The sequence below is a fragment of the Hemiscyllium ocellatum genome, chromosome 45 (genome assembly GCF_020745735.1).
Source record: "Hemiscyllium ocellatum isolate sHemOce1 chromosome 45, sHemOce1.pat.X.cur, whole genome shotgun sequence".
NCBI lineage: Eukaryota > Metazoa > Chordata > Chondrichthyes > Orectolobiformes > Hemiscylliidae > Hemiscyllium > Hemiscyllium ocellatum.
Genome location: NC_083445.1, coordinates 6208079 through 6228053, shown reverse-complemented (window position 1 = coordinate 6228053; position 19975 = coordinate 6208079). Strand labels below are relative to the sequence as shown.

The following is a 19975-nucleotide window of genomic DNA, read 5'->3' as shown; positions in this document are numbered from 1 at the left end:
AAGGGCCAGACGGCCTACTCCTGCTCCCGGTTGTTATGTTCTGATGTGGGATTCATTGTCCCATGCGCCTTCAACAGTGTAGCACTCCCTCAGTACTGTCCTGGTAGTGTCGGCCAACACTTTGTGCTTGATGCCTTCAAGTAATTTCTGAACTCTCAACCTGAAGACTCGGGGAGTTGTAGTGACACTGCGGGGAGAAGAGATCACCACCCCCTGAACCACGGGTTTGAGTCCCATGCCAGGGCTTGTGCTAGTAGTGTAACCAGACGGGGGCACAACGCTGACAAACTGTTGCATTGTTGGACGAACCATTGATCCGAGACCCTGTTCTGTCTGCCTGTCATTCCAGAAAGAATGCAAATCCTTCTATCAGGTTAGAGCAAGCTGTAGGAGAGGCTTATTTTATAGAGCTTGTTTCTGATTGAAAAGCTGAGCTAGCTGTATTCGTCAGTTTGAAAGTTTAATATGAGGTGGTGTGCATTGAATGGAAACATGCAGAGCTGAAGGCACTGAGCTACCTGGGGACCCTGGCTGGATATGGTCACAGTAATGAGTTAGGATGTGAAGGGTGAATGCAGATCAGATATTGCAGTGTCGCTTGTTCAGATGCAGTCGGGATTATCAGTGGCAATGTCTTACAGTCCTTCTATGTCACAGAGTTCTTGTGCTCCCAGTCCGGAGGAGGTAAAAATGGCTTCTGATTGTGGACTTACAGGCAGAGAGACTCAGTGGTGAGGGAGCACAGGCCACTTTAAGAAGCCTCTTTCCCTGGCACGGAGTTCCCATAGCGAGCAGACGTGCAGGACCCCATTTTCTGATTTGTGATTGGGTTGTGAGCAGTGCTGTCAGGGCCAGTACCTTATTCAACCCCCACTAAAGCCCCAGCAAGAGGGTTCGAACCCCCTTTCATTTACCTGCAGCTGGAGAGCAGGCACATGCAAACTGCGACCCAGTCACAGTGAAGGGTTGAGGGAGATTCTGGGGTCCTCTGGACATACGTTGAATTGGAGCTGTTGTTAGGCCATTCAGCCCATCGGGCCTGAAGGACCATTCAGAGGCACAGAAAGTAGGAGCAGGAGTAGGCCATTTGGCCCTTTGAACTGTTCCACCATTCGGTATGATTATGGTTGACCATTCAACCCCATTCCCATTTTTGCCCCATTCCCTTTGATCCTTTTCATCCAAAGAGCTAAATCAAACTCCTCCTTGAAATGATTCAATGTTTTGGCCTAATCACCTTCTCTGACAGAGAATTCCACAGGCTCCCCCACTCTCTAGGTGAAGACATTTCTCCTCAGCCCAGTCAAAAATGGCCGACCCTATGTATTTAGTCTGTGATTCCTGGTTCAGGACTCCCTTGGTCATCTAGCCCTGTTAGAATTTATAGGTTCCTATACCATCTGGGACTTTGCCTCCACTTCCTCAACCATTTCCCTATATGCCTCCATCTCCACAGAGTCCAACTGCTTGTCTATCCCTGCCTGAAAAGTGTGGAAGCTCAATGTTTTGGGCTGGAGACTTTCAAAGATTCCTGACCCTTTGATTGAAGTAATTACTTGCCAGCTCAGTCTGAAATGCTCACGCCTTCGCCAATCTCACTGTAGACACTTCCCAAGTTCCTTCTGAGACTGGAATGTGACCTCTCATACTTCCAAACCCCAGAGAACACAGACAGTTACTCTGCTGAATTTATTCTCTGGTGGTTGTGTGTGTGTGTGTGTGTATGTGGACCTCCAAGGCTAGTGTGTGGCTGTGAAACCAGACGTCAATGTGCCCCACACCGACTGGCTTATGCCTAACCTCTGAGCATCGAGGGAGTACAGATTTGGAGCCCGTTTATTCAGAGACCCCTTAGTAGAGGCCACTCCCAGTGTCCAACCCAAGTCAACCATCCTTTCAACACCTCCACACCTAGTATATCCTCCCTTAAATATAGAAACCAAGATGGGGGTCACAGAATTTTAGACATAGTCGCGCTCAATGCAGCTTTGATGCCCTTTCCATGACTTTGTCACCCAGTGTGTCTTTGTGATGGACATGAGGCATTGATAAAGGGGATCTTGGGGCATGCACACACACTCACAGACAGACATACACGCTCACAGATACACATGCACACACATATGCAGACGTAAACACAGATGCACACACACCCACACAGATACACATGCACAGACACACACGCACACACACAGATGCACAAACACAGACACAGATGTGAGCACACACACAAACACATACAAAGGTACGCACACACACAGACGCATACCCAAACACATACATACCCACATAAACATTACACGTACACCCACACGGACAAACACAGATGCATACACATACACATACACACACAAGCACAGACTCACACACAGATACACACATAGATGCACACACAAGTATGCGCACACACACTCACAGACACACACTGATGCACACACGCAGACAGACACAGACACACATATACACACAGACACGCACAAGCACACAGACAAACACACACACAGGCATACACTCATACAGATACACATGCACACACTGACACACACAGACACACGTGTGCGCGCACGTGCATACACACACACACACACTGACACAAACATTGACACTCGCAAACAGACACATACATTTTAAATGGGATCAGTTTTCCCAAGATGATGAAGGAGTCTTCTTCCAGTTACCTTGGTCCTGTCTCCTGGGGGATGATGGATACAGTCAAAATACTTGCCCTGTTGCGTCCATTTGGCATTTTCCCAGTGACAGAGCAGGAAAGAGAAATCTGGTAAACATTAAGTATCTCTGGAGAAGATTTTTCACTAGCTCCAGCTGCAATCACATGATGTCCGAATGGTTTGACCTCTCTTTTTAACTCTTTCTGACAGGGTCTTCCAGGAACTCCAGGGCTGAAGGGTGTGCGTGGACAGCCTGGTAACCCAGGGCAACCGGTAAGTGTCGGCACTCAATCATCACGGTAGCACCCCACAGAACTGAAAGCTGGATCCTGGGTATAGCCCCTCAGAAGGGGACATGGCCACGGTTCCTTCTACCCTCATCTGGGGTTGACGTGGGGAGAGGGTCACAGTGGGTTCTGCCAAGATGCCCTAGTGGGTCACTGAGGAAGGTGTTACTTTGGGGCACATTTTCCCACATTGTGAGCGAGGGCAGCAAGGAACATTGCAGGCTGTTCCTCAAGAGAATCTCCGAGCTGAGGATATTCCTGAGCCTTTGTGCAGGGCTGCCCACGGGCTTTTCAGGAACATCCATGGGTTCTGACTCTCAATGCTTTCCATGTGATGTTTCCGCACCCTCGCGCAGTAAACACTACAATATGCTGGACAGGTCTCTGTTATTGTTCTCCGAGTGGTGAGGGGAGAGGCCATTTGAGATCAGGCAGATCTGAGCCAACAGATGATTTGAAACACATACAGTGCAGCACAAAATGCCACGTATCACAGCAACAAAGGATATGAGCCACACGTTTTACGAGGGGGAGGAAGAGTTTGGAGGTAATTAGTTCAGGCTCACTGAATCCTTTAAAGACGTTTTGACCAGGGATCTGGAAACCTACAGATGAGACGGTTGACATGTCTTGAGAAATTTCACACCTTGATAATTGCCAGGCAATTTATGTTTTTTTGAACAAATTCTCACTGTCATTTTTGTCTGACTTGTGTTAACTTCCCTCATGTTCATCCTCTCCCTATCACAGTCTCTCCTTTATGATTTGTCTCACCCTCTTTGCGTTCTCCGTGCCCACATTCAAGCCCTTCTTAGTTCCCTCGCGTTGTTTCTAGTCTCCTTCCTTACCCCTTGGCCCTTCATTCCGGCGTTGTCGCTTCTCATTTCCCTGTCGCGTTCTTTGGAGGCCCTCGCCGTCCATGTTTATCCCAATACCCCTCCCCTCAAAGTAACCCAGTCCCACCCTGATCCAGCGCAGGGTTTGGGAGGGATGGAAGGCAAAGGGGACGGGAGAGCTCACTGGGAGGGACGGTGGGGGAGGGGGATCATTGGGAGGGACGGTGGGGGAGGGGGGGACATTGGGAGGGACAGTGGGGGACAGGGGGCATTGGGAGGGACCGTGGGGGAGGGGCACATTGGGAAGGACTGTGGGGAGGGGGGTCATTGGGAGGGACAGTGGGGGAGGGGGGGCATTGTGAGGGACAGTGAGGGGGGGCATTGGGAGGGATGGTGGGGGAGGGGGATATTAGGAGAGTCGATGGGGGAGGGGGATCATTGGGAGAGATGATGGGGGAGGGAGGGACATGGGGGGGACATTGGGGGAGACATTGGGAGGGACGGTGGGGGAGGGGGACATCGGGACGGATGGTGTGGGTTATTGGGAGGGACAGTTGGAGAGGGGGATTATTGGGAGAAAGGTGGGGGATGGACACATTGGGGGGACAGCGAGGGAGGGGGGCATTGGGAGGGATGGTGGGGGAGGGGGGTTATTGTGGGGAATGGTGAGGGGGGGACATTGAGAGGGATGGTGTGGGTTATTGGGAGGGACGGTGGAGGGGGAATCATTGGGAGTGACGGTGGGGAGGAGTGGGGTAGGGAGGTTATTGGGGGGACGGTGGGGGAGGGGGGTAATTGGTGGGGTGGTGGGGGAGGGGCGGATATTGGGTGGGACTGTAGGGGAAGGGAGTTATTGGGAGGGAGGTTATTGGGGAGGACGGTGGGGGGAGGTGTTATTGGGGGGGCGGTGGGGGAGGGGGGTTATTGGGGGGACTATAGGGGAGAGGGGGTTATTAGGGGGGACGGTGGTGGAGGGGGGGTTATTTGGGAGGACGGTGGTGGAGGGGGGGTTATTGGGGGGGACGGTGGGGGAGGGGGGGTTATTGGGGGACAGTGGGGGAGGGGCAGATATTGGGGGGACTGTAGGGGAGGGGGGTTATTGGGGGGGACGGTGGGGGAGGGGGTTTATTGGGGGGACAGTGGGGGCGAGGGGTTATTGGGGGGACAGTGGGGGAGGGGGGTTATTGGGGGGACGATGGTGGAGGGGGGGTTATGGGGGGACAGTGGGGGAGGGGCAGATATTGGGGGGACTGTAGGGGAGGGGGGTTATTGGGGGGGACGGTGGGGGTTATTGGGGGGACAGTGGGGGAGGGGGGTTATTGGGGGGACATTGGTGGAGGGGGGGTTATGGGGGGGACAGTGGGCGAGGGGGGTTATTGGGGGGACGATGGTGGAGGGGGGGTTATTGGGGGGGACAGTGGCGGAGGAGGGGTTATTGGGGATGACGGTGGGGGAGGGGGGTTATTGGGGGGGGGACGGTGGGGGAGGGGGGTTATTGGGGAGGACAGTGGGGGAGGGGGGGTTATTGGGGGGGACGGTGGGGGTGGGGATCTCCTCTGTCTATTTGATGTGTGGTCAGTGAGTCAGTCTCTGTGAGTTGTCTGACGAGGGACCAGCTGGACTGCTTCCCCCTCCAGTGCTGGCTTCTGTGTGTTTTTGATGCACAGAGCATCTGATTGACAGCAGTGTAAAGGAGCAGATGTTTGCCCAGAGGGTGGGGGTGAGAGAGATAGGTGGTGTTGAGGGGGGGCTATGTGGGCGTGATACCAGTTCCTGTACGTAGCACCAATCATCTCAGTGCTCTGTGAAAGACCCTTGAAGCAGGCAGCTCTGTTTTAATTGACCGGACGCATTCTTCCGAGTTTATTTGGATATAAATATCCCGTGGCTAGTTTCATTTACCTTGAAAGCAATGCTTTCTCCTTAAATTTACACACTTGATGAGCTTTCGACAAGTATTAGGCTGAAGGCACAGCTAAATATTAGACATGCTATGAAACTGCAGAGACTTCGAAAGCTGATGTGCTCGGTTCAGTGACGCTGCCTGGCTTTTCCTGACATTGGCGTTACATATACAATTGTAAAGGAACAGCAGTTGTGGAGGGTAAATAAAAGTAGAGATTGGGAGCAAGAGTAGGTCAGTTGGCTCTTTGAACCTGATCTGCTGCTCCATACAGAGTCATAGAGATGTACAGCACAGAAACAGACCCTTTGGCCCAACTCATCCATACTGACCAGGTATCCTAACCCAATCCAGTCCCATTTGCCAGCACTTGACCCATATCCCTCTAAACCCTTCCTATTCATATGCCCATCCAGATGCGTTTTACATGCTGTCATTGTACCAGCCTCCACCACTTCCTCTGGCAGCTCATTCTATACACACACCACCCACTGCGTGAACAAGTTGCCCCTTAGATCCCTTTTAAATCTTTCCCCTCTCACCTTAAATCTATACCCTCTAGTTCTCAACTCCCCCATCCCAGAGAAAAGACCTTGTCTATTTACTCTATCCATGTCCCTCATGATTTTATAAACCTCTATGAGGTCACCCCTCAGCCTCCAACGCTCCAGGGAAAACAGCCCCAGCCTGTTCAGTGTCTCCCTATAGCTCAGATCCTCCAACCCTGGCAACATCCTTGTAAATCTCCTCTGAACCATCTCAGGTTTCATAACACTTTTCACCCAAAAGAGAGAGACCAGAATTGCACACAATATTCCAAAAGTGGCCAAACCAACGTCCTGTACAGCCACAACATGACCTCCCAACTCCTATGCTCTGACCAATAAAGGCAAGCATACCAAATGTCTTCTTCACTATCCTGTCTACCTCTGACTCCACTTTCAACGAACTGTGAACTTGCAATCCAAGGTCTCATTGTTCAGCAACACTTCCCAGGACCTTACCATTAAGTGTATAAGTCCTGTCCATGGTTGATCACCCTACTCAATAACCTGTTCTTGCTTCTCCCCCCTTATCTTCTGATCCTGCAGTGAGTGGATCAAAAGCCGAGTGGATCTTATTGACAATGAGATCCCTGGTTGGAGTTGTTAACTTGGGTCATTCAGGGAGCTCTGGCTGACAAAGATAAACAGGAGATTGAGAAAGTCTTCTCTATCAGGGGGCTGGTTGTGAGCTGGCTGGTTCAGAGGTCATGTATTGTGTGCATGTAAATAAAAGGTGATTTAGTGAGTGGATACCGGCCTCTGTGCCATTATCTCAGATCCCTTTACTGCTATATCCAACTCCTTCGTGAAGTCCTTATCATGTTTCCAAGTCCATATTTCCAAGTCAGGGTGGTGTGTCACTTGGAGGGGAGTCTGCAGGGGATGATGTTTCCAGGTATCTGCTGGCCTTGATCTTCTCGGTGATCAAGGTGCTGTAGAAGGGACGAGAGTAGATGAGTTACTCCGGTGCATCTTGTGGCTGGTACTCTGTGTTGGTGAGGTGAATGAGTGTTGAAGGTAGTTTACGCACTGCCAATGAAATGGGCTCCCTTCTCCTGGGTGGTCTTGAGTTTCTTGATTGTTGGAGCTGAACCCAAACGAGCTTTGGAGAATTCCAAGCGTGTGGAAAATCCTTTGGCTCAACATTAATGCATTGTTTCTTGTCTCCCTCCATTAGTAGCATTCCCCTGCAACACGCCTCCTCTGAATTAAGATCGTCCCCAACCCCACCAAGGACTCAACATTTGCAGACTTTGTTCATCCTTTAGTGCAGCTCAGTCTTGGACTGAGCCCTGTCTGGCCATGATAGCAGGAGATAAAAGGTGGGCACTTCGAGGACAGGTTGCCCGGGAACCAGATCACATGGCTCCTGCTGGCCGCCAGCTCCTGAACGTCGCGTCAGAAAATGCCGGGGGATGTGGGGAATGAGCTGGGGAGGTGGGAAAGCAGCACAGACATGGCTAATTCATACAAATCAAGGATCAAACCAAATGTGTCAACCCTTCCTGACGCACCCTATCATCTCAATGACCCATAACCGTTGCCTGGAAAACCCATTGTTCTTCCCAAATCTTTAAAAGTTCTCAGGTGTTTGGCAGTTTCCAAATCCCGTACTGCTTTCCTCCAAGGTTCTGTTTTTGTGTTAATTGAAAATGAACATTTTGGCTCCAGTCTCTATGCATGGAAGACACACATATGCTGCCCATTCAGCTGTTCAAACTGTAGCTCCCAGATCTTATCGGTGTGTGCCTTTTGTTAGGGTTTTTATTATGATGGGGAGGGATGGTTCTCTCAATCAAAAAAGCCAGGGGCCCTCACGTGAAATCCAATTCTGCCTCCAATAGGTGGTCCCAATTGGGTTTGTGAGGGTTGAGGAGAGAATGATGGGGCAGATGAGTTAGGTGAAGGTTGTTTCATGTCCTGAAGGAAAAAAAGTGTGGAAAATTGCTCCGACAGTCGAGGGAAGAGGATTTGCTCTTGTATGACACCAGTGGTCTTCCCTGAATTGGAGACATGTAGTTTGCATTGTCCTGACCCCCAGGCTATGAAGATAGAGCTGCCAATTTCAGAGAAGGGAAGGAAAATGTATCTTACCCCAGCATGTTTTAGAGAGACTTTGCTCATGACAGGGTACATTGCAGTGAATCCGAATGAGAATCTCTGTGCAGGTACGGTGATAAGCTTCATGGCTTAACTCCTGTTCCTGAGAGATTCCTGCATGCTTTTCACCCCTGGAACGATTTCCATTGAACTCCAGAAGAAAAATCATTCAGTCCTGAGAGATTCTCCATGTTCCAATCCCTGGGTTATTTACACATGAACACATCCTGACCCTGTGGTATTTACACACGAACACATCCTGACCCTGTGGTATTTACACACTGTCTATCACATCCTGACCCTGTGGTATTTACACACTGTCTATCATATCCTGACCCTGTGGTATTTACACACTGTCTATCATATCCTGACCCTGTGGTATTTTACACACTGTCTATCACATCCTGACCCTGTGGTATTTACACACTGTCCATCAGCTCCTGACCCTGTGGTATTTACACACTAACACATCCTGACCGTGTGGTAATAACACACTGTCCATCAGCTCCTGACCCTGTGGTATTTACACACTGTCTATCACATCCTGACCCTGTGGTATTTACACACTGTCCATCAGCTCCTGACCGTGTGGTATATTTGCACTGTCCATCAGTGTCTGACCTTCTGATGTTCGTTCATTTTCCATGAAGTTTGCTCTGATCTCGTGTTGGTCAGCTGACCCATCCCGTGGAGTGTTTGTGTCTCCTCTCTGCTGAGGGGAAGTATCTCCCACTTAAGCCTGTTATTCTCCAGCACCCACTGTTCTCAGATAGCCACCAACCTTGAGTTCCTGCCATTATCGGATACCCGCCATTCTCGATTACCTGCTGTTCCCAAGAACCGTCATTCTTGACTGCCCACTATTCCCAACTACTGGTCATTCTGAACTGCCCGCTTTCCCAAGTGCATGCCATTCCTGAATATCTGCCATTCTCAAGTACCCGCCATTCTCAAGTACCTGAGATTCTCCAATCCCCATCGTTCTCAAGTATCTACCAATCACGAATACCCACCGTTCTCGAGTGCTTGCCATTATCGACTACCAGCCGTTCTCGAGTACCTGCCGTTCTTGAGTACCTGCTGTTCTTGAGTACCTGCTGTTCTCGAGTACCTGCTGTTCTGGAATGCCCACCGTTCTCGAGTACCCGCAGCTCTCGAGTATCTGCTGTTCTCGAATGCCCACCGTTCTCGAGTGCCCGCCATTCTCGAGTGCCCACTGTTCTCAAGTACCTGCTGTTCTTGAGTGCCCACCATTCTCAAGTGCCCGTTGTTCTCTAGTGCCTGCCATTCTTGAGTCCCCACCGTTCTGGAGTGCCCCCTGGATTGATTACCCTTATTTGCCCCGATCAATGCCATGGGCTGTAGCCTGGTGGATGGTCTCCTCTGATGGACAGGTTACACCAGTTGATTCATGTACCTTGACTGTCCTGCTGTCACCACAGGCTGCCATGTCCCTCCAACCCTGCAGGCACTAATCTGTCGCTCTCACCCAGTCTCGGTGTCTGAGCAGGAATGTTATTACACACAGAGAATGCTGAACTGTCCTTGATGAGAAGCTAAGATGTTAATCTTGCTCCCTGACAAGTATGAAGTGTGTGAAAGATGTCAGCATAGTATCGACTCCATTTCCCTCTGGCCATAAGCTCACGTGCTGTTAACATGCCTGTACCTGACTTTACTCATCGTGAACATGGCTTCTCCTTCTGATAGATGCCTCTCTCTGATATCTGCTTCTCTCTCTCTCTCTCTCTCTCCAAACCCAGGGTCCACCTGGACGCCCTGGTCTCCCCGGGGTTGATGGAATACAGGGCCCTCCTGGGACCATGCTGATGTTGCCGGTGAGTTTGTTTCAACAATTTATTTGAAGGATTAACTCTGAAAAAGCTGCGGATCGCCACCGTGTCAGGCAACTGCATGAGATGGACTGCAGCAGTTCGTGTTGGCAGCTCACCATCACCTCCTCCAGGACAATTAGGAAATGTAGGGCCTAGCCAGTGACACGTGAAGACTGCGAATTCCTTTATGTTATGGAATTGAGTGTGGAATAGTACAGGAGGCCATTCTGTCCCTTTGACTAGTATAGACTCTGAGCAAGAGCCATCCTGTTATTCCACATTCTTACCCTCACCCCACAACTCTTCAGATTTTATCTCCTTTAAATTTTTCTTTCCTTTATCCATGGGCTGGGTCAGTGCTTATTGCCCGTCTCTAGTTGCCCCTTGAGAAGATGGTGGTGAGCTGCAGTCCAAGTGGTGGTGAACCAGGCGCACTGCTGTTGTAGGGAGGGACTTCTAGAATACTGCGTTGCCAGTTTTGTTATGTGAGGAGCAGACAGACCCTTCCCGGATTACTTTATGGTAAACAGGCTGGGCCTGAAGAAGGGTGAAGTCCTCCTGTGATTAGCTGGGTCTTTGGCGAAACTACAGCTACAGAGAAGATACAGAGAAAGACCAACTCTCATGTATGAGAAGTCCGTACACAAGTCTGATAACAGCGGAAAAGAAGCAATTCCTAAATCTGTTGATGTGTGTTTTCAAACTTTTATATCTTCTGACTGATGGAAGAGAGTGTAACTGGGATGGGAGGGGTCTGTGATGATGTTGGCAGCTTTCCTGAGGCAGTGGGGAGTGAAGGTGGAGTCAGTGGATGGGAGGCTTGTGTGATGGACTGGGCTGTGTTCACCACTCTCTGCAGTTTCTTGTTGTTTTTGGAAGAGTACACACCGTACCGAGCTGAGATGCATCTGGATAGGACGCTTTCTACGTTGCATCTATTAAAATGGGTAAAAGTCCTTGTGGACAATGCTGAAATTCCTTCGCATGGCCCTGTCTGTTGCTGAGAGACCATCTCCCTTGACTGGGGATTCTAGCCCGAGGTGTTGGAGTCTCTGCTCAAGGAGTCAGGAATGAGATGAGGAGAAATGGCCTCCTACAGGAAGCTGTGAATGTTTGGAATCTTGTTCCTCTGGGTCACTCACTTACTGAGTGTATTGAGGATCGCGATCCTGGACCTAAGAGAGCTGGAGGATGGGATGGAGTTGGAGAAGGACGATCAAGACGTGGTTGAGAGACTCGTACAGGCTCAAGGGAACTTTAATAGCCTCCTCTGGGTCACATTTCTTCATTTCCTTATTGTGACTGAGTTTCGTTCGTATGTCGGCTTACTGTCCTGCGATGGTGCGTAATGTATTGTCCTGAACTGTTCCTGTCTGACAATGATCAATGTTTTCCCTCCTCCGCCAAACCCCGATGTTGTGCCTGGCAACTGAGTGGAAAGTAACCCAGGTGAGATACGGTGGGAAACTGCTTTCTGACAGCTGAGAATTGGACCTCTGCTGCCCAGCTTAAAGAGCTCACAGTGATGCTGCCTGCGGACTTCGAAAGGAATGACCGGCCGAAGGGCAGACACTTCTCTCCACCTGGAAAAGCATCAGGAAATCAGCCACAGATATTGCCGATCCAGTCTCGACTGGGAGAGTGTTTGGTTTTTGGCTCTGGTGAAGCTGAGGTGGATTGACAGCGAGGGAGACTGGGTGCAGTCCGCTGAGGCATGATAAAGAGATCACAGTCAGGGGCCATTTTTTGAGGGGACTTGGGGAGGGAGGGAGCTGTTCACATTGGTGTGGATTTGGATGTCCTTCTCCTTGATTGAGTGGCTCTTATTTTGAAAACATTGTGTATTTCCAGCTTTAAAAAAAGAGAGTTGCTGTATTTCACCTGAATTAAGGAAGATATTTTACCTGAAGTAAAGGAATTATTATACCTTAGAAAAACGTTGCAATGTTAACAAGGAAGAATTACATTGGAGAAAGAACTGTGGATGGTGTAAATCAGAAATAAAAAAGGGAAATAGCTCATCAGATCTGGCAGCATCAGCTGGCAAGAAATCAGCATTAATGTGTTGGGTTCAATGAGCCATCCTCAGAACTGACTAGCTACACAGACTAACAGGTACCAGGAAGAGAGCTACACAGGGTAACAGGTACTGAGGAGACAGCTACACAGACTAACAGGTACTGGGGAGAGAGCTACATAGACTAACAGATACTGGGGAGAGAGCCACACAGAATAATGTACTGGGGAGAGAGTTATACAGGGTAACAGGTACTGGGGAGAGAGTTACACAGAATAATATACTGGGGAGAGAGATACACAGGGTAACAGGTACTGGGAGAGAGTTACACAGGGTAACATGTACTGACTACAGAGTTACTCAGGGTAACTGGTACTGGGGAGGGAGTTACACGGGATAACAGGTACTGGCTACAGAGTTACACAGGGTAACAGGTATTGGCTACAGATCTACACAGGGCAACAGGTACTGGGGAAAGACTTACACAGGACAATAGGTTCTGGCTACAGATCTACACTGGGTAACAGGTGCTGGGGAGAGAGTTACACAGAGTAACAGGTACTGGGGAGAGAGTTACACAGGGTAACAGGTGCTGGGGAGAGAGTTACACAGGGTAACAGGTACTGGGGAGAGAGTTACACAGGGTAACAGGTACAGGCAACAGATCTACACAGGGTAATAAGTACTGGGGAGAGAACTACACAGGGTAACAGATACTGGGGAGAGAGCTACACAGGGTAACAGGTATTGGCTACAGAAATACACAGGGCTACAGGTACTGGGGAGAGAGTTACACAGTGTAACAGGTATGGGGGAGAGAGTTACTCAGGGCAACAGGTACTGGGGAGAGAGTTACACAGGGTAACAGATATTGGGGAGAGAGTTACACAGTGTAACAGGTACTGGGGAGAGAGTTACACAGGGCAACAGGTACTGGGGAGAGAGTTACACAGGAAAACCGGTACTGGGGAGAGAGTTACACAGGGTAACAGGTACTGGGGAGAGAGTTACACAGGGTAACAGATACTGGCTACAGAGTTACACAGGGTAACAGGTACGGGGGAGAGAGTTACACAGGGCAACAGGTACTGGGGAAAGAGTTACACAGGGCAACAGGTACTGGGGAAAGAGTTACACAGGGTAACAGATACTGGCTACAGAGTTACACAGGGGAACAGGTACGGGGGAAAGAGTTACACAAGGTGAAAGTAACCGGGGAGAGAGTTACACAAGGAAACCGGTACGGGCTACGGAGTTACGCAGGGTAACAGGTACTGGGGAGAGAGTTACACAGGATAACAGGAACTGGCTACAGAGTTACACCAGGTAACAGGTACTGGCTACAAAGTTACACAAAGTATCAGGTACTGGGGAGAGGGTTACACAGGGTAACAGGTACTGGCTACAGAGTTACACAGGGTAACAGGTACTGGGGAGAGAGTTACACAGGGCAACAGGTACTGGCAACAGATCTACGCAAGGTAACAGGTACTGGGGAGAGAGCTACACAGGGTAACAGGTACTGGGGAGAGAGTTACACTGGGCAACAGGTACTGCTACAGAGTTACACAGGGCTACAGGTACTGGGGAGAGAGTTACACAGTGTAACAGGTACTGGGGAGAGAGTTACACAGGGCAACAGGTATGGGGGAGAGAGTTACACAGGGTGAAAGTAACCGGGGAGAGAGTTACACAGGGAAACCGGTACTGGGGAGAGAGTTACACAGGGTAACAGTTACTGGGGAGAGAGTTACACAGGGTAACAGATACTGGCTACAGAGTTACACAGGGGAACAGGTACGGGGGAGAGAGTTACACAGGGCAACAGGTACGGGGGAGAGAGTTACACAGTGTAACAGGTACTGGGGAGAGAGTTACAGAAGGTGAAAGTAACCGGGGAGAGAGATACACAAGGAAACCGGTACGGGCTACGGAGTTACGCAGGGTAACAGGTACTGGGGAGATAGTTACACAGGGTAACAGGTACTGGCTGCAGTGTTACACCAGGTAACAGGTACTGGCTACAAAGTTACACAGAGTATCAGGTACTGGGGAGAGAGTTACACAGGATAACAGGTACTAGGGACAGAGTTACACAGGGTAACAGGTACTGGGGAGAGAGTTACACAGGGCAACAGGTACTGGGGAGAGAGTTACACAGGATAACAGGTACTGGGGAGAGAGTTACACAGGGAACAGGTACTGGGGAGAGAGTTACACAGGGCAACAGGTACTGGGGAGAGAGTTACACAGGATAACAGGTACTAGGGAGAGAGTTACACAGGGTAACAGGTACTGGGGAGAGAGTTACACAGGGCAACAGGTACTGGGGAGAGAGTTACACAGGGCAACAGGTGCTGGGGAGAGAGTTACACAGGCAACAGGTACTGGGGAGAGAGTCACACAGGGCAACAGATACTGGGGAGAGAGCTATACAGGGTAACAGGTACCGGGGAGAGAGTTACACAGAGTAACAGGTACTGGGGAGATAGTTACACAGAGTAACAGGTATTGGCTACAGAGTTACACAGGGTAGCAGGTATTGGGGAGAGAGTTACACAGGGCAACAGGTATTGGGGAGAGAGTTACACAGGGCAACAGGTACTGGGGAGAGACTTACACAGGGTAACAGGTACTGGGCAGAGATTTACACAGGGTAACAGGTACTGGGCAGAGAGTTACACAGGGCAATAGGTACTGGGGAGAGAGTTACACAGGGTCACAGGTACTGGGGAGAGAGTTACAGAGGATAACAGGTGCTGGCGACAGAGTGACACAGGGTATCTACTGGGGAGAGAGTTACACAGGCTAACAAGTATAGAGGAGAGAGTTACACAGGGTAACAGGTACTGGCTACAGAGTTACACAGAGTATCAGGTGTTGGGGAGAGGGTTACACAGGGTAACAGGTACTGGGGAGAGAGTTACACAGGGTAACATTAACTGGCTACAGAGTTACACAGGGTAACAGGTACTGGTTACAGAGCTACACAGGGCTACAGGTACTGGGGAGAGAGTTACACAGGGTAACAGGTACTGGCTACAAGGTTACACAGAGTATCAGGTACTGGGGAGAGGGTTACACAGGGTAACAGATGCTGGCTACTGAGTTACACAGGGTTAAAGGTACTGGGGAGATAGTTACACAGAGTAACAAGTATTGGCTACAGAGCAACACAGGGTAGCAGGTATTGGGGAGAGAGTTACACAGGGTAACAGGTACAGGGGAGAGAGTTACACAGGGCAACAGGTACTGGGGAGAGGGTTACACAGGGTAACAGGTACTGGCTGCAGTGTTACACCAGGTAACAGGTACTGGCTACAAAGTTACACAGAGTATCAGGTACTGGGGAGAGGGTTACCAAGGGCAACAGGTACTGGGCAGAGAGTTACACAGGGTAACAGGTATTGGGTAGAGAGTTACACAGGGTAACAGGTACTGGGGAGAGAGTTACACAGGGTAACATTAACTGGCTACAGAGTTACACAGGGTAACAGGTACTGGGGAGAGAGTTACACAGGGTAACATTAACTGGCTACAGAGTTACACAGGGTAACAGATACTGGCTACAGAGCTACACAGGGCTACAGGTACTGGGGAGAGAGTTGCACAGGATAACAGGTACTGGTTACAGAGCTACACAGGGCAACAGGTACTGGGGAGAGACTTATAGGTTCTGGCTACACATCTAAACAGGGTAATAGGTACTGCGGAGAGAGTTACGCAGGGTAACAGGTATTGGGGAGAGAGTTACACCGGGCAACAGGTACTGGGGAGAGAGTTACACAGGATAACAGGTGCCAGGGAGAGAGCTACACAGGGTGACAGGTACTGGGGAGAGAGTTACAGAGGGTAACAGGTACTGGTGAGAGAGTTACACAGGGTAACAGGTACTGGCTACAGAGTTACACAGGGTGACAAGTACTGGGGAGAGAGTTACCCAGGGTGACAGGTACTGGGGAAAGAGTTCCATAGGGTAACAAATACTGTGGTGAGAGCTACACATGGTAACAGGTACTGGGGAGAGAGTTACACAGGGTGACAGGTACTGGGGAAAGAGTTCCATAGGGTAACAAATACTGTGGTGAGAGCTACACAGGGTAACAGGTAATGGGGAGAGAGTAGAGAGTTATGCAGGATAACAGGCTCTGCCCACAGATTTATACAGGGTAACAGGTACCCTGGAGAGTGCTACACAGGATAACGTAATGGCGAGAGAGTTACACAGGGTAACATGTACTGGGGAGACAGTTACACAGGGTAACAGGTACTGGGGAGAGAGTTACACAGGGTAATAGATACTGGGGAGAGAGCTATACAGAATAACGTACCAGGGAGAGAGCTACACTGTGTAACAGGTACTGGGGAGAGAGCTTCAGCACTGTTGGCGGGTGTTTCAATAACGAGGTACACGAGAAGTAACAAATATCAGACGAGGATGATATATGCAGAACATAAAGGATGTCAGAATCCCAGGTTATATGGGCACACAGTGGCAGGTTATGTGGAGAGTGCGAGATATTGGAGAGAATGTTTCACTGAAAGGTGGGGGAGGACGTCCAATGGAATACCTTGGTAAAAAACAAGTGCGCGTGAACAGGAACTGACCAGCAGAAGTGGTTGACCCTCCAGCTTTCAGCCAGTCGAATGGGTTTGGCTGAGACTACAGAATTGGATCAACCACATGGGCTCTTGATTTCAGCTTTGTCTCTCTAATTTGCAGTTCCAGTTTGGAGGCGATGGTGTGAAGGGACCAGTTGTTTCACCCCAGGAATATCAGGCACAGTCCATCCTTCAACAAGCAAGGGTAAGCGATTACCTGTCAGTCTCTGAGCTCAAGCTTCACCAAACCCTCCAGCTTTTGCTCTGAAGGAGTTCTATAAGAAAATATTTGAAAGAATATTGGGTTGCTCTTCGTATTGTCAGTGTGGACTTGTTGAGCCAAAGGACCTGTTTCCATACTGTAAGTAATCTAATCTAATCTAATCTTGACATGGATATACAGAGCCCAGATACAATCATTTCAGGTCCAGTTGACTTTTGGGACAGTTTCAAGGGGCTGAATGGCCTCCTAATATTCGAATGAGCAATACTCAGATCCAGGGAATTCACTCAATTCCATAATAACATCCTCAAGCTGAGGTCAAGAAATTTAACCGGAGTGCCAAACTTTGGTTACTTTGGTTGTGGGTAAAGTGTTGGAAAAAGTTGTGAGATAGGTTTTATAATCATCTCGAAAGGAATCAGTTGATGAGGGATAGTCAACACGGTTTGTGAAGGGTAGATTGTGCCTCACCAACCTTATTGAGTTCTGCGAGAAGGTGACCAAACACGTGGATGAGGGTATATGGATTTCAGTAAGTCATTTGACCAGGTTCCCCACGTTAGTCTACTGCACAAAATACGGAGGCATGGGGTTGAGGGTGATTTCGCAATTTGGATCAGAAGTTGGCTAGCTGAAAGAAGACAGAGGGTGGTGGTTGATGGGAAATGTTCATCGTGGAGTTCAGTTACTCGTGTTGTACTGCAAGGATCTGTTTTGGGTCCACTGCTGTTTGTCATTTTTATAAGTGACCTGGATGAAGGTGTAGAAAGATGGGTTAGTAAATTTGCAGACGACACGAAGGTCAGTAGAGTTGTGGATAATGCCGAAGGGTGTTGTAGGTTACAGAGAGGCATAGATAAGCTGCAGAGCTGGGCCGAGAGGTGGCAAATGGAGTTTAATGCAGAAAAGTGTGAGGTGATTCACTTTGGAAGGAGTAACAGAAATACAGAGTATGAGCTAATGGTAAGATTCTTGGTAGTGTAGATGAGCAGAGAGATTTCGGTGTCCACATACTTAGATCCCTGAAAGCTGCCACCAGCTTGATAGGGCTGTAAAGAGATTATACGGTGTGTTAGCTTTTATGAGTAGAGGGATCGAGTTTTGGAGCCATGAGGTCATGCTGCAGCTGTACAGCTCTCTAGTGTGGCTGCACTTGCATCAGTCCTGGTCACTGCTGTGGTGTGGTTGCATACGGTTCTGGTCACAGCATTGGAGGAAGAATGTAGAAGCATTGGAAAGGATCCAGAGGAGATTTGCTGAGATGTTGCCTGGTATGGAGGGGAGGTCTTACGAGGACTGGTTGAGGGACTTGAGGCTGTTTTCGCTAGAGAGGAGAATGTTGAGAGGTGACTTAATTGAGACATATAAGATAATCAGAGGGTTAGATTGGGTGGACAGGGAGAGCCATTTTCCTCGAATGGTGATGGCTGGCATGAAGGGACATAGATTTAAATTGAGGGGTGATGGATATAGGACAGATGTCAGAGGTAGTTTCTTTACTCAGAGAGTAGTAGGGGTGTGGATTCATTGCCTGTAACAGTAGTGGACTCGTCAACTTTAAGACCATTTAAATGGTCATTGGATAAACATATGGATGATAAGGAATAGTGTAGGATATACGGACTTCAGATTGCTTTCACAGATCGGCGCAACATTGAGGGCCGAATGGCCTGTACTGTGCTGTAATGTTCAAAACAGGTATCAAGCATGTTTCTCATGCCTTGAACGTCATGGAAAAACCTTTCACAGAAATGGGCCATTTGGCCCGTCTGGTCTATACTGGTGTTAATGCTCCCAGCCTGCAGCACTATAACCCATTAGCTGTGCTCCTCGTGTATACCCAACTTCCCCTTCAATGCGTCCACACGATTAATTTCAAACGAATTGTTTCGGAGCATGGTGGGAATGTGGTTCTCGTCGGCTAACGAGATTACTGTGGGTTGGTTAGCGCCCACCTTCTGCTCCTGATGCCTGGCTCCTTCACGAATGGGGCTATCTACAGCTAACCCATCGGACTTTCCCATAACCCTGGAAACCCTGCCCTCCCCCTTGGGTTTCATGGAGCGGCCTGCTTGGAATTAACACTGTCCCTTTTGTGTTTTTGCTTCCTAGCTTGCGATGAAGGGCCCACCCGGTTCGATAGGACTGACAGGCAGACCTGGCCCGATGGTGAGTGTGAGATCCGGTCAGGGCAAAGGCAATTCCAGCGCTAACACAGTGGGGGGAGGGTCCTCTCTCATGACATTGTTTCAACTGGGCTTTTGGGTTGGGAGATGCTGTTGACTGATGGGTTGGTTCGACTCAATGCATTTGGGTTTTCTTGATACTTTATCTACTGACCAAACCTCACTCAGCCCCCCATCACTTTCTCGCCTGGCTGTGGTGGGTGGGGTGCGATCTGCTATGTTTGAGGTCAAGCAGAGGGTTGTAGGGGTCATATGGGACTTGAGTACCAGACATTTGGATGGCTGGTGGGGGAAGCGTCATTGATTGGCTTTGACCACTTGCTGGTGGTCACTGAAGTGACTGGCTAAGGATCAGTGTGGCCCCATTACTCCCACTGAACCCCAAATCCATCCACAGATTGGAGTCTCCAAGCCACCGTTGGTATAATAGCTTGGTGACTAACGTGGGATGAATCTTTTTTTGAAACTTATGCTTTCATGCAATGCAGGCATTAATGGGTGGACCACCATTATTACCCGTCCCTAATTGCCCCAGAAGGCAGTTAAGAGTCGACCACATTGCTGTGGGTCTGGAGTCAAATGTAGGCCAGACCGGGTAAGGATGACAGTTTTCCTCCCGCAAGGAAATTAGTGAACCAGATGGGTTTTTCTGATAATCGATTAACGGTCATCATTAAACTTTTAATTTGGCATTTTTAAAAATTGAATTCAAATTCCACCATCTACTAGAGCCGGATTCGAACCCGGGTCCCCAGAATATAGCCTGGATTAA

The 19975-nt window shown here is 49.4% G+C and overlaps 1 protein-coding gene across 2 annotated transcripts in view; it reads left to right on the top strand.

Annotated features, from left to right (window-relative positions):
- LOC132835991 (collagen alpha-1(XI) chain-like) overlaps positions 1–19975 on the top strand; it is a 295793-nt gene that overhangs the window by 116031 nt on the left and 159787 nt on the right. For both annotated transcript variants that reach the window (XM_060855171.1, XM_060855170.1), the window contains 4 exons: positions 2880–2942; positions 10104–10178; positions 16916–16999; positions 19130–19186. In XM_060855171.1, coding sequence (XP_060711154.1) covers positions 2880–2942; positions 10104–10178; positions 16916–16999; positions 19130–19186 — 279 coding nt within the window. The remainder of the gene's footprint in view (positions 1–2879; positions 2943–10103; positions 10179–16915; positions 17000–19129; positions 19187–19975) is intronic.